We start from the raw sequence: 14,490 nt of genomic DNA on the forward strand, positions 1-14,490 counted from the left end.
CTCCCGAGTGCTGGGATTAAAGGCGTGCGCCACCACCGCCCGGCCTTTATTTATTTTTTTATCTTAAATTTTGTATATGTGGGGAGATGTACATGTCTTCCACAGAGGCTAGAGGTGTCAGAGTCCCTAGATTTGGAATTACAGTGTTTGTGAGCTCAATATGGATTATCAGAATTGAACTCAGGTTCTCTGTAAAGGCAGTACAAAATCTTGTTTTGTTTTGTTTGTTTTTGTTTTTCAAGACAGGGTTTCTCTGTGTAGCCTTGGCTGTCTTAGAACTCACTCTGTAGACCAGGCTGGCCTCCAACTTACAGAGCCTGCCTCTTCCTCCTGAGTGCTGGGTTAAAGGTGTGTAGTACCACCACCTGGGTCTATGTGGGTTCTTTTTTTCCCCTTGTTTTGTTTTTTGAGACAGAGTCCATATTGTAGCCCTGGATATCCTGGAACTCACTATATAGATCAGACTGGCCTAGAACTTAAAGAGATCCACCTGCCTCTGCCTCCCAAGTGCTAGGATTAAAGTATATACCACCATGCCTGATTCTTTTCTTTTTAGATTGATTTCCTTTTTAATTATTTTTAAGATGTATTTTTAAGTATGTATTTTTAAGAACTCACATACACATGAGTTCAGGTGCCTGTGGAAGCCAGAGGCATTAGATCTCGTAGAGCTGGAATTACAGATGGTTCTGAGCCACTTGACATAGGTGCTTGTAATCAAACTCTGGTCTTCTGAGAGAGCAGTATGCACTTCTGACTGCTGAACCAATAAATATCACCATAATCACTATGTGACACATCCAAAAAAACATTTATTCTTTTAAAAAATTAAATATTGGGGCTGGAGAGATGGCTCAGTGGTTAAGAGCATTGCCTGCTCTTCCAAAGGTCCTGAGTTCAATTCCCAGCAACCACATGGTGGCTCACAACCATCTGTAATGGGGTCTGGTGCCCTCTTCTGGCCTGCAGGCATACAAACAGACAGAATATACATAATAAATAAATATTTTTAAAAGAAATTAAATATTGTTGTGTTTTACTGGAAAACATTGTTATGTAGTAGAGGTAGGAATGGAAGATGTAGAAAATAACAACATAACCTAGGGAAAATAATGACAAAGCTGATAATGATGATCTTTGTATGTGGGATGTGTGTACACGGGTGTCTTCCTGCAAGATTTTCCACCTTATTTTTTGAGACAGTGTCTCTCACTGAACCTGAAGTCCCTGGCTGCCTCTCATTGGGATTACAGGTGTACACTGCCACATGGACACAACCAGGGGTCCTGCATGTCATTCCTAGCCCTGTTCTTTACCAAATCTTTTTTCTCCTTAGACCTCAGACTTTCCTGTTCTTGATCCCAGCTGGACTGCTCAAGAAGAAATGGCCCTTTTAGAAGCTGTAATGGACTGTGGCTTTGGAAATTGGTAAGAATTTAATATTGAGCGGTCCTGTCTTCATGGGCTCAAAACAGAAGCCATTCTTGAAACATAAAAGCAGAGAGCCTCAGAAAGTGAAAAGCTGTGATGCTTTCCTGATGGCCAGGGTGTCAGAGGTAGTTTCTCGTCTATGTACATATCTTCTGGGCCTGAAATACCTTTGGAATGCAAGGTGCTTATTGGTTCATGACTGAGCAGTTCTCAGAGGTTACTTTGGATACAGCAACTCTAAGATTGTTCTTCCAGAGTTGTGGAGAAGTATAGGTTACTAATTTTTTTTTAATATTTCTTTATTATGTATACAATGTTTTGTCTGTGTGTATGCCTGCAGGCCAGAAAAAGGTACCAGACCTCATTACAGATGGTTGTGAGCCACCATGTGGTTGCTGGGAATTGAACTCAGGACCTTTGGAAGAGCAGGCAATGCTCTTAACCACTGAACCATCTCTCCAGCCCCTAGGTTACTAATTATTTCTCACCTCTGGTTTTATAGGTTTTTGGGCACACCATGCATTTTTATTTATTTATTTATTTATTTTTTATTTTCAAGACAGGGTTTCTCCCTAGCTTTTTGGTTCCTCTCCTGGAACTAGCTCTTCTAGACCAGGCTGGCCTCGAACTCACAGGGATCTGCCTGCCTCTGCCTCCCGAGTGCTGGGATTAAAGGCATGTGCCACCACTGCCCGGCACACCAAGCAATTTTTAAAATATGTATGCAAATGGGGGTGTTGGGAGTGGGAGTTTGCTTGTTGTCATGTCCCCCTGCCCATCTGTGCGCCACCCGCCCCCCCCCCCGTGTGTGTGTGTGTGTGTGTGTGTGTGTGTGTGTGTGTGTGTGTGTGTGTGTGTGTGGTGGCTGGAGATTGTTATCAAACGTCTTGCTCTCTTTTGCTTTCCATTTTATTCTTTGAGACAATCTCTTCCCATAATCTGGAGGTTGTGGTTTCAGCTGATTGGGGTTGCTTATAAGCTCCTAGGATCTGCCTTTCTCTGCCTCCGAAGTGCTGGAGTTACAGCAGGCCACATGCCCAGCTTTTTAGCTGGGTGCAGAGGATGGGAACTCAGGACTTTGTGCCTGCACGAGAGCGCTTTAACCACTGAACCAGCTCCCAGAGTTTACATTTTAGGAAAACTATGCTGATGATTTTGTTTTGTGAACTAGGTAGCAGATATGTTATTAAACATATTTTGTTCATGAAGCATCTGAAGTTTAGGGAGTTAAACTCTTTCTCATTTTTCATAATTTAATAGTGAAGGAACCTTCTTCTGGATCTTCCCTGATTGCTATAGTCCTTATGTTATCAGGTGTGCCGCCTTCCCTATGTCAAGAGGGAGACCAGAGCTCAGCTCACATTTTGTTTCCATTTGTTCATTTAGCACCTGTGCATCATGAGTACTGTGTGTTGTGGAGAATACCAAAGATGGGAAAAATGGATCGCTTGTGAGCAGCTTACTAGTCATCTCTGCCTAAGGCATTACTTTTTGTCAAAAGTGGGCCAGTCCTCCTCATCTTCCTTCCCTCTTAGCAAAGACTAGGAAGAGGTCTGTTACTGTATGGGGGAGATAGCTCAGTGTTAGAGCTTTTGCTCAGCACATATGAGGTGCTTGAGTTTAGTCCCCATCACCACCCACAAGCATCTAGTTGCTTCTGTATCCAGTGTGGGTAAGGGACTGCTTGGTGATAAGAGTACAAGAGTTTAGTGGAGTCGTAAGTCACAAGCAATGTCACACCAGTTGGGAATTATGATTAATAAGATGGTATTTATTTAAAGGGGGAAACTTACAGATCACAGCCCTCTGCACAACCAGGAAGCGAGTCTAGTCGCCAGCGGAGCAGGGAGAGAGAGAGAGGAGAGGAAAGTCGCTGTTTTTTTAAAGGGAGAGAGAGACCATGCCCCAATGGGCTGGTATCTCAGCAGCTATAGGCTGGAGGAGCGGGAGGACCTCCCGCAACAGTTTAGGTTCCTGCCCTCCTTGAGGCTCTATACCTAGTAAGGGAAGCAGACTGTCTACAGTTGACTGAAGCACACGCAGTATAGTGATGCCCTAGGGGGAGGGTTCTCTAAGAGTGAGCTTGAGGAGGAGGCTAAGATTTCACCTGAGGTAGGAGTCAGGGTCTCAGTATAAATTCTGGATTTGTCTTCTTTAGCAAGTATATTATTTGTTTGGATATCATATATTTTTTATTCCATGAAATGGGAGTAGCAATACAGGCCAATACTAAAGTGATCTTAAATTATGTCTAGGTGTTTGTAGCTCAATGCCTTGCATATCCATAGGAATTCTAGTGAAGAAATGTCTATTTGATGCTATAAAACATATAAAAGTAAAACTAGGTACTTTTTTAGACAGGGTCTCACCAGGTAGCCTTGGCAGGCCTGGAATTCTATATAAACCAAGCTAGCCTCTAACTTATAGAAATCCACCTGTCTCTACTCTTCAAGTTCTTGGATTTAAGGCCTGTGCCATCTTGCATTTTAAACATTTTGCTTGTTCCAAGATGATTTCTATTATTATTGATGATCTTTTAAGTTTTTTAAGGGCTATTTACTTATTTAAAATATTTGTATGTGCCGGGCGGTGGTGGCGCACGCCTTTAATCCCAGCACTTGGGAGGCAGAGGCAGGCGGATCTCTGTGAGTTCGAGACCAGCCTGGTCTACAAGAGCTAGTTCCAGGACAGGCTCCACAGAGAAACCCTGTCTCGAAAAATCAAAAAAAATAATAATAAAATAAAATATTTGTATGTGCGTACCTATGTGTGTCTATGTGAATGTTTGTCACTCATGTTCACATGCTGAGGAGGCCAGAAAAGGGAGTGGAATTACAGGCACTTGTTAACCACTGAAGTAAATACTTTAACTGCTGAGTCAGCTTTCCAGCCCCTTGTAAACACTTTTTAGGTCACTTTTATTATGGTGTATGGGGACATACTTGTGAAGGTCAAATGACAACTGGCAAGAATTGTTTCTCTCCTTCCACCTTTTGGAGAGAGGAGCTGTTTTGTAGTTTTGGGTTGTTTTTTTTTCCCCAGACAAGGTTCTCTTTGTGTGATTCTGGCTGACCTGGAACCCAGTATATAGACCAGGGTGGCCTTGAATTCACAGAGATCCTTCAGCCTCTATCTCCCAAGCTCTAAGATTAAAAGCATAAGCTACCATAGTTGGCCTCTTTTTATTTTGAAGTATTTTCTCACTCCATAGCCCTGGCTGGTCTAGACTTGAAGCTCACAAAGTGCCTGCCTCTACCTTCCCAGTGTTGATATTATAGGCATTGCCTCCGTGCCTGACTCCAAGGTGACTTCTAATTGATAACAGTTCTTTCCCTGGCCTACCTCAGGGAAATTTATGGTGATGAGATGATGACATTTGGAACAAGGTTTCAGGTATCTGTCTCTGACTAGCCTTTGAACACAGTATGTAGCCAAAGATGACCTTGACTTCATGTCCCTTCTATCACTGCTTCCTTCATATTGGGGTTATAGGCGTGTACTACCGTGTATGGACTTTGTGCATTCTAGTGAAAGCTAGTGACCAACTGAGCTACATACCCAGCCTGGAAATTTCTGGGTTGGAAAATAGTCATCTTCCTTCCAGTGGAAAGGAAAGGTCCCTTTATTGTTTCTCTTTCTTGGAGTAACAGGACCATCAGTGGCACACATATCAGTGGTGTATCTGTCTCACTCTTTTGCTGATATCTACTTGGAGGTATCAGATTATTGATTTTATGTTGATTTGTCTGCAAATATGGAACAAACAAATGTTCTGTATTAGTAAGAAAACTACTCTCTTCATTCTTCTTCCACAATTTTCTAGGCAGGATGTAGCTAATCAGATGTGCACCAAAACCAAGGAGGAATGTGAGAAGCACTACATGAAGCATTTCATCAATAACCCTCTGTTTGCATCCACCCTGCTGAACCTGAAGCAAGCTGAGGCAGCCAGAACTGCTGACACAGCCATTCCGTTTCACTGTAAGTGCCCGCCTATTTGGGTAAAAGGTCCTTAGCCCGTCTTTGGGCTCTGTTTCCATAGCAGATAAACAGTGATGTGGTGATTTGGACAGATAAAGAACTTCTGGAAGGTAAGAGGAGTTTTGGTATGTTGAGTCAGGGCCGAGATATGGCAAGGAGGCAATACATCCCAGAGGTCAGAGTTGTAGCTTTCCACTCTGGATCACTTGGAATATACCAATTAACATTAATGATTGCTTCTGTAAAGTGGTATGTCCAAAAAGGGGCCAGTCTATCTATGTTGTCATTTGTTGCAGCGTTTATAATCAGGTAGGAGTTGCTTATCAGGATCCAGTATTGCCTTGGTGTTAAGTCCAAGAAGTAAGTAGTTCTTTTTATTCACTTGGTTATGCCAGTGAAGGCAGTCTTACATCTTATATGCCGGAGGGCATCAGTGGGTCTTTTGATACAGTATAACCAGAGCCTGATGAATAACAGTGATGTATGGATGCTTCCCCACTGGCCTCCCTCTCCTCACTGCTTGGAAACAGCTCTGTAGCTGACTGCCTCAAGGTAGCCCATACCTGCTATTTGAATGGCTTTTCGGATGTTAGCACTTTCCTCACGCCCATAAGGCCTGTCTGTTCCTAACAGCCGCCCAGCGAAATAAGTAGAACAGATGATTTTGCGTTACACACAAAAAAACCCTGAGATTTTTAAAAGGTTGAAAAACTTGTGCGAAGTCGTAGAACTGTTGGAGGCTGGCGTTAGTTCTCAGTTTGATTAACATAGAAATCCAGGAGTTTTGCTTCTCAGTTGGGTAAGATCTGTAGTTGATAGTGGTCCTAAGGATCAAAGGAGCAGACACTGACAGGATACTGGAGTTCTCTAACAACACTGAAGGAAAATGTTTCTTTCATTTCCTTTCATTTTGGGAAAGCAAAAACCAGAGGGAAGGCTATAGGATGGCTCAACAGGCAAAGGCATCTGCCCCCAAGTGTGGCCTAAATTCAATCCCTGGGACCCGTATAGTAGGAGAGAACTGACTTCTGCAGCTTGTCCTCTGACCTCCACATGCCTGCCTGTACAAGTGCATGCAAATCAGAGAATGTTTTGGGAGGGTTCCTTCAAACTTAATTTCTTTCATCAGGAAATCAGCCTGGGGTTTGACAGGCATGGTGGCATGTGACTATATCCCCCACAATTGCCACTTGGGAAGCTGACAGAGGCATGAAGATTGTGAGTTTGGGAGTAGTGTAGAATATATAATGAGTTTGAAATCTCTGTCTCTACACAAAATAAGAACACCACCACCAGCATTTGAGGCAGAGGCAGGTGGATCTGAGTTGAAAGCCAGCCTGGTCCACATAAAGAGTTCCATAACAGTCTGGGTTACATAGAGAGAAGACCCTATCTCCAAAAAAAAAAAAAGAAAGAAAGAAAGGCAGAAAAAATTAGTTTTTTGTTTTTTTGGTTTTTTTTTTTTTGGTTTTTTTTTTTTTGTTTTTCGAGACAGGGTTTCTCTGTGGCTTTGGAGCCTGTCCTGGAACTAGCTCTTGTAGACCAGGCTGGTCTTGAACTCACAGAGATCCGCCTGCCTCTGCCTCCCAAGTGCTGGGATTAAAGGCATGCGCTTAATGATTACCTTTTTGCTCTTTATAAAACTTTTTAATTTATTCTCTTAGATCCTTTTTCTCAAAGAAATCTGTTTCAGAGTGGGACGTGGTACCGCACACCTGTAGCCCCGTACTCAGCAGGCTGAGGCAAATGAATTATAAGAGTTTGAGGCCACTCTCAGCTACATAGTGATACCTACTTTCATATATTTTGACCTTGAACTCATTGTGTAGCTGAATGTAACCTTCATCTGATCTTTTGCTTCTGCCTAGGATTGCAGGCATATGCCATCATACCCTGAAAAACTGTTTTGCTTTTGTTGTTTGTTTTTTGTGAGTGTAGGGTGGGGGCTTGTTGGTGTAGCAAGCTTTTTCACTGGTCCCCAGCTCACAAATAATGACACAGAAACTTGTTATTAATTATGAAAGCTTGGTCTTTAGCTTAGGCTTGTCTCAACTAGCTCTTATAACTTTATATTAATCTATTTTCTGCCACGTGGCGTTACTGCTCTTCCATTTTGCACCTCTTGTTTCTTCCCAGTATCTATCTGGCTGGGGACTCTGCCTTTCTTCACAGAGTCTTCTCTGTGCCCTGAAGCCCCCCAACCTCCTTCTGCCTAGATATTGGTTATTCAGCTCTTTTGTTGTTGTTAAATTCATACTTTTTTAATATTTATTTATTATGTATGCAATATTCTGTCTGCCTGAAGGCCAGAAGAGGGCACCAGACCTCATTACAGATGGTTGTGAGCCACCATGTGGTTGCTGGGAATTTAACTTGGGACCTTTGGAAGAGCAGGCAATGCTCTTAATCACTGAGCCATCTTTCCAGCTCGGTTATTCAGCTCTTGATTAAACCATTTAGAAGGCACCTTGGCAAAGACACATCTTCACAGTGTAAACAAATATTGGGCAACAGTTTGTTTTTTGTTTTTAAATCCAGACTATACCTAAAGACATTCGTTTGATGTTTTTGTGTCAGTGTTTTATCTATTAAGAAAATCCCGTTGTTTCTTCCAGCTGCAGATGACCCTCCCCGGCCTGCCTTTGACTCTTTGCTGTCTCGGGACATGGCAGGATACATGCCAGCTCGGGCAGATTTCATTGAGGTAACAAAAACTTGTTTTTAGCATACAATAAGGAAAAACTTACTTTTGTTTCTGATGAAGTTATTATCTCTTACTAGAGGGATCCTTTTCAAAGCCTGGGGAGTCAACATTTTGCTCCTTCCTTTCTTTGTGAGCACCTGTGGAACAGTGGCAATTTTAAGGGGGAACCAGCCTTCCAGGATGCATAGTATTGATCCCACTAACCTTGTAGGTGTGAAATTTCTGCAGTTGTCATTCCACAGCACAGAGGGGTTTTCAAGGTTTTGCTGTATCAGGGCCAGGTTACATTTTAAGATTTTTAAATAATTAATTTTTTGTTGCAACCAAACTTTGCTGTAATTGTGCAAAAATAGCATAGAAGCATTTGAGTTTTAGATAAGCCTGGGTTGTGTAGTGAGAGCCTGTCTAAGAAAAGAAAAGAAAGAAAAGAAAAGAAAACTAGATAATATATAAACAAACGGGTATGTCTGTGTTCCAATAAAAGTTTATTTTCCAAGTAGGCAGTGGACTGAGTAGTGGTTGCTGAGTCCTGCATTGTATGTATACACGTGTCCATTAAAACAATTTCATTAAAACTATTTTCCTCATTTAGCCATAGAATTAAAAACAAATGTGGAAGTAGTCATAAGAATTTAATTTGCAGTCAGGTGGTAGTGGCGCACACCTTTAATCCCAGCACTCAGGAGGCAGATGCAGGCAGATCTCTGAATTCAAGACCAGCCTGGTCTACGGAGTGAGTTCCAGGATAGCCAGAGCTATATATAAGCAACTTTGTGTCAAACAAAACCAGAAAGAAAAAAAAATAACTAATTTGCTATCTGATATCATCGGCAGTACCCTTGGAGATGGGGTGTTAAACTAAAGCCCAGCTTGTCATAGCCAGTTGGGCCTTTTGTTTATGACAGGTGGTAGGTAGTGCAGAGCTACCCCATAGTCACCCTCTTCCCTGAACTGATCTTATTGTCATGTATAAGTGATATTAGGACTAAACAGTTCCCTCAAAAGGTGATTAAAAAGAAAATGAATTAATGCAGGCAACTTTATTACCAGAATACTTGGAGGCCTAAATCAATGATTCTCTTTGGAATGAACAGACTACTAAAAATTTTTAAATAATAGACTTGGCTTTGTTCCTAATATTGTGCTATCCTAGCTCTTTATTTTGATTACTGTCTGAAAGTCTCTTAGATTTTTCCTGTAGTTTTTCCCTTAGCGCAGTGTCTTTGTCTTTTATCCAATTTAGTGCTTAGCAAATACTGGCTCAAGACTTTTCTCTTTGCCTCTGCAGCATGGCTAGTGTAAAGATATTACTTGGTTTATGCCAGGCTGTAGAGGTGCACGCCTTTAATCCCAGCCTGGTCTACAAGAGCTAGTTCCAGGACAGCTAGAACTGTTATACAGGGAAACCCTATCTCGAAAAAACAAAACAAAAAAACTGATGGGTTTGGATGGTTCTTTCCCCTTTAACAGGAATTTGACAATTATGCAGAATGGGACTTAAGAGACATTGATTTTGTTGAAGACGACTCAGACATCTTACATGGTAATGTTTATTTTTTCAGATGCTTATTCAGTATAAGTACTGATGACACTGTTGTGCTGAATGCTGGGGTATAAGGACAAATAAGGCATGTCCTCTGCCCTTAGTGAATTCAGAGCTTAGTGGTTGGGCTGGTGACATGGCTAGTAGTAGAGTGTACCCTAGACCCTGGATTAGATTCAGACACTACAAAAAACAAAACAAAATCTTGTGGCTAAGTTGCTGAACTTACCCTCTTGAACTCCTGAGTATTGCAATGACTGGCGTGCATAACCTTTTCCCCACACTGGAGATTGAGTGCTGTGAACTGTATGATACACTGTGGTTGATCCTCTTCCTTAAGATTGTTGGTGCATTGATTCATGAGGGTAGAGAGAGCAGAATTGGGGAACTGGGTTCTGACGACTGTAGGTCTGACCGAGAAAGCCCTCTGGAGGATGACTTTGGTGAATCAGCTCAGCTTTATTCCAGAATATAGGAAATATATAGGATTGGGGACCCTGGGAACAAACCATAATTTGCATTATGTGGCACAGTCGTATCATAATTCTTCATACGTGACAGCAGGGTCTTGTAGCAAAGCTCCTTGCACAAGTCTTAGTTACCATATGTGTAGTGGGGAGGCTTCATAGCAGGGAACATGCCAAGGGTCATGTTAAAGATAAATCAGGCATCCAAGCTTAGAGACAGCATTCAGATAAGGTTAGTCCTCCATGCCTAGGGGCACTTTCCAGATACGAGCAGGTAGAGAGCAGAACGTCTGATGGGGAGAGAGTTCCCATGTCTTCAAGCTTTGGAAAAAGTTACCAGGCCATGATAGACTGATTTCTGAACAGCAAGGCCTTCCAACAATATACAAATAGGTGCTTTTTAAAAGAGACTATTTCAGAAGCCCTGGAGATCCACAGAGGTGCCTTCCTAGCAGCACCATAAAGGTGCCTCCTTTATGACTCTGAACTCTTACAGTAGCTTCTCTGGCAGCATGATTATGGCTGGTACGTGTTATCCCCAGCCATCTCCTAGAGCACCAAGTGAGGGGTTCCAGGAGCTCATGAAGGAACAAGAAGGAGCTTTTAAGCATACCTAGCACATAGCGGGGGTAGGGGGGCACATGTTATCATTTATAAAGAGGTGGGGCGGGGACTGGTTCCACTAGGGTCACTTGAGTCCTTGGCTGGAGACAGATAAGCCAGGCCATGCCGAGACAGTTTGGGTATAGAGTTTATTTAGTGGATTATGGAGGGAAAGGGGAGAAAGTGGAGAAGTGGGGAGGAGAGAGAAAGAACTGGAGAGGAGGTGGGAGATCCTATTTTCCTTGGCTAAAGAGGAGCCAAGGTTGGGAGTGGGTGCAGCTTGTCTCTTAAAGGGACAGTGTACTCAGGTGACAGGCCAGCAGATTACAACAGCACAGATTGGTGAGAATCAGGACATTGATTCAAGCTTGGGCTTGCTTCTGAGTCATTGTGGAATCTTAGGCAAGCCCTTGAAGTTCTGCCTGCTGTTCTGTGTTCCATATCGGTAAAGAGTGAGTGACACTGATTAGTCAGGGAGTCAGGGTGGACATGTTTACGATGAATGATGGTGTGCAATGCGGATTGGTGGTGTTATGCCATTCCATTGTACTCTCAATGTGACTGGGCATTAGCAACATTCCTTTTAGGCTCCCTCACTCATAACTGCTGGAAGGAATGTGGTCTTATGCCAATAAGCTCTTTCTTTGTGTCACCTTAAGATTCACATTGATTCATGGAATTTGTCCAATCAAGTTGGCTTTGTGGTCCATTACTGAGGCATGGGATACAATAAGAGGGATAGTTAATTGCATTCCAAGTATGCCAGAAAGTTCCCAGCATGGGCTCAGGAAAGGCCTGTCCTGTGAAGCAAATTTCTGAAGAAAATAAGGAAGTTCTGCAATCTTGTAAGTGGTGCTGTCTCTTACTTTGTTGAACTAAGCTATTACTGATTCAGAAAGAAGCACAGAAGAGTCATTAACTCAACACTCTGGTCTTGTGACATTGATTTCCAGGCAGATGCTTATCTCCATTCATCTGTGAAAATCTCTAAATATGTAGATAACCCTTCCCCTAAGTGTCCCAGCATCCAAAACCTTATGGATAGGTCAACTTTCTTGTTTTTATTCCATAGCCCAGGCAAGTTGGAGGCATTGGACACTATGTGCTGAGTCAGTGTTTGCAATGCTTCTCAGGGTTACACTTTAATACAATTTGTCTTCTCTCCCTCTGGCTTGTTGTTCCAGACAGGGTCTAACTCGCCATTGACTGGCTTATAACTTGCTCTGTTGACCAGGCTGTCTTGGGATCCTGTTGTGTCTGTCTGCTTCTTTCTTTCTTTCTTTCTTTCTTTCTTTCTTTCTTTCTTTCTTTCTTTCTTTCTTTCTTTCTTTCTTGTCTTGGGATCCTGTTGTGTCTGTCTGCTTCTTTCTTTCTTTCTTTCTTTCTTTCTTTCTTTCTTTCTTTCTTTCTTTCTTTCTTTCTTTCTTCCTTCCCTTCCCTTCCCTTCCCTTTCCTTCCTTCCTTCCTTCCTTCCTTCCTTCCTTCCTTCCTTCCTTCCTTCCTTCCTTTCTAAGATTTATTTATTATATATACAGTGTTCTGTCTGCATGTATGCTGCAGGCCAGAAAAGGGTACCAGATCTCATTAGAACCACTATGTGGTTGCTGGGAATTGAACTCAGGACCTCTGGAAGAGCAGCCAGTGCTTCTAACCTCTTGGCCATCTCTCTAGCCCTATTTTTTATTTGTTTTTGTGTTAGGGTTTTATACTGTAGCCTAAGCTTATGCCCATCCTCCTGTGTTGACCTTTCAAGAGCTAGGATTATAGGCAAGAGTCACCACTACCATATTCAGTCTTTACATCTTTAATATTTTTGTTGCTGTTTCTTTTCTGTGGCTCACTTTGGAGTCTTGTGTAGCTGTTCCACACTGAGAGGTAGGAATAGATAATGTTCTCTTTTTACATTCAAATAAATATACAAAGTTAAGTAATTTGCATCTGACTTCCTACTAATAGGTCAATAGTCTTCCATTGATAGAATTGTATTATTTTTTGAAGGAACAGCACTTACTGGTGTGGGGGCGGGGGAGTATGTGTGTGGTGCATATACCCATGTATGTTCATGAGGAGGCCAGAGGAAGATGTCAAGTGTCTTCTTCAGTCACTCTCCACCTGACTTTTTGGAACCTGAAACTCCACATTTTCGCTAGGCTAGTCAGCAAGCTCCCAGGACCCATCCGTATGCTCTTACAGACATATGCGGCCATGCCCAGCTTTTACGTGAGCTCTGTAAATTTTGTCTCACGTCCTTACTCTTTCATAACAGTCATTCTTCCCCTTGGAGCCTTCTTCCTAGCCATTCATTTTGTTTTGTTTTTGATTTGGGCTTTTTGTTTATTTCTTTTTGAGACAGGGTTTCACTGTATAGTGTTGACTATCCTGAAATTCAGGTGCTGGGATTAAAGGCAACACTGCTTAGCTACCTCTTTATTTGATGCATGGTAGGGTGACACACTCCTTTAATTCCAGCACTCAGGATGCAGAGACAGGAAGATCTCTTGAGTTTGAGGTCAACCTGGTCTGTGTAGTGAGTTCCAGAGCATCCAGGACTGCATAGAGACCCTATCACAAAAACACTTTATTTTTACTCTTTCATGTTATGTCTGTTTGTATGTGTGCATGCTTATATGCGTGTGAGTGCAGGTACGTACAGATGCCAGGCATGTCAGATCCCCCTGGAGCTTGAATTGCAAGTCTCTCTTATTTATTTGTTTGTTTGTTTATTATTTTGAGGCAGGGTTTCTCTGTATATCCTGGAAGCAGTCCAGGAACTTGCTTTGTAGACCATGCTAGTCTTGACTCACAGGTACTGGAATTAAAGACAAGTGACACCACACCTGGTTTAGTTACAAGCCATTTGATCTACCAGACATGGGTGCTAGGAACTGAGCTACAATCCTCTACAAACCTCTTTGATCTCTGAGCCATCTCTTCAGTCTTTTCCCTTTTTTTTTTTTTTTTTGTGGCAGAGTCTCAAGTAGCTCAAGTTGGCCTCAGACTCCCTCGGAGAATGACCTTGAACCTAATCCTCCTGCCTCAACCTCCCAAATTCTGGGATTACAGGTGCAATTTATAAAGCTTTACTTCTGAGGATTACTTGAGTTACAGGTCTGTGTTTGTGCCTGTGCAGTGAGGGTTTTGGTTACCTGAGGTACACGTCTGTGTTTGTGCCCTGCAGTGAGGGTTTTGGTTACCTGAGGTACACGTCTGTGTTTGTGCCCTGCAGTGAGGGTTTTGGTTGGCCTCTGCAGTTCATTCCTCTCAGTTGATTTTCTTGCCAAGCAAGCAGTAAGTGCCTTCTGTCAAGAAAACAGAAACATGTTGTTAGCTATTTTGAACAATGTTAGAAATACATTGCAGTGGGAAGGAGCTGCCTCTGTCTTCTGCCCACTTCTTGAAATATTTTAAGGCCAGCCATTTGGAAACTATCAGTCCCCATTGTAATCACAGGGCAGCTATTTTTCCCCCAGAGCTGAAATTTCAGGACCTCATGTCAGTGGGTAGGTTCTGCGTGATTCTCTTTAGTGGCCTCTGGCTGGAGCTCTGAACTGCTCAGAGTGGACTGTGAACTAATGAATCCCATTCTCGCTGTGCCTGCCTTCTCGTTTCCATCCTGCTCAGTGCCTCCCAGGTTGTTAAGATCTTGCGATCTGCCGGGCGATGGTCGCGCACGCCTTTAATCCCAGCACTCGGGAGGCAGAGGCAGGCGGATCTCTGTGAGTTCGAGACCAGCCTGGTCTACAAGAGCTAGTTCCAGGACA

General features: G+C 42.7%; 1 protein-coding gene across 1 annotated transcript in view; it reads left to right on the forward strand.

Annotated features, from left to right (window-relative positions):
- The window catches only part of Tada2a (transcriptional adaptor 2A), a 50,646-nt gene that overhangs the window by 18,033 nt on the left and 18,123 nt on the right, over positions 1–14,490 (forward strand). The window contains exons 5-8 of the mRNA XM_005349334.2: positions 1,337–1,428; positions 5,255–5,412; positions 8,028–8,116; positions 9,587–9,659. Coding sequence (XP_005349391.1) covers positions 1,337–1,428; positions 5,255–5,412; positions 8,028–8,116; positions 9,587–9,659 — 412 coding nt within the window. The remainder of the gene's footprint in view (positions 1–1,336; positions 1,429–5,254; positions 5,413–8,027; positions 8,117–9,586; positions 9,660–14,490) is intronic.

This window comes from Microtus ochrogaster, chromosome 7 (assembly GCF_000317375.1).
Source record: "Microtus ochrogaster isolate Prairie Vole_2 chromosome 7, MicOch1.0, whole genome shotgun sequence".
NCBI classification, from domain to species: Eukaryota; Metazoa; Chordata; class Mammalia; order Rodentia; family Cricetidae; genus Microtus; species Microtus ochrogaster.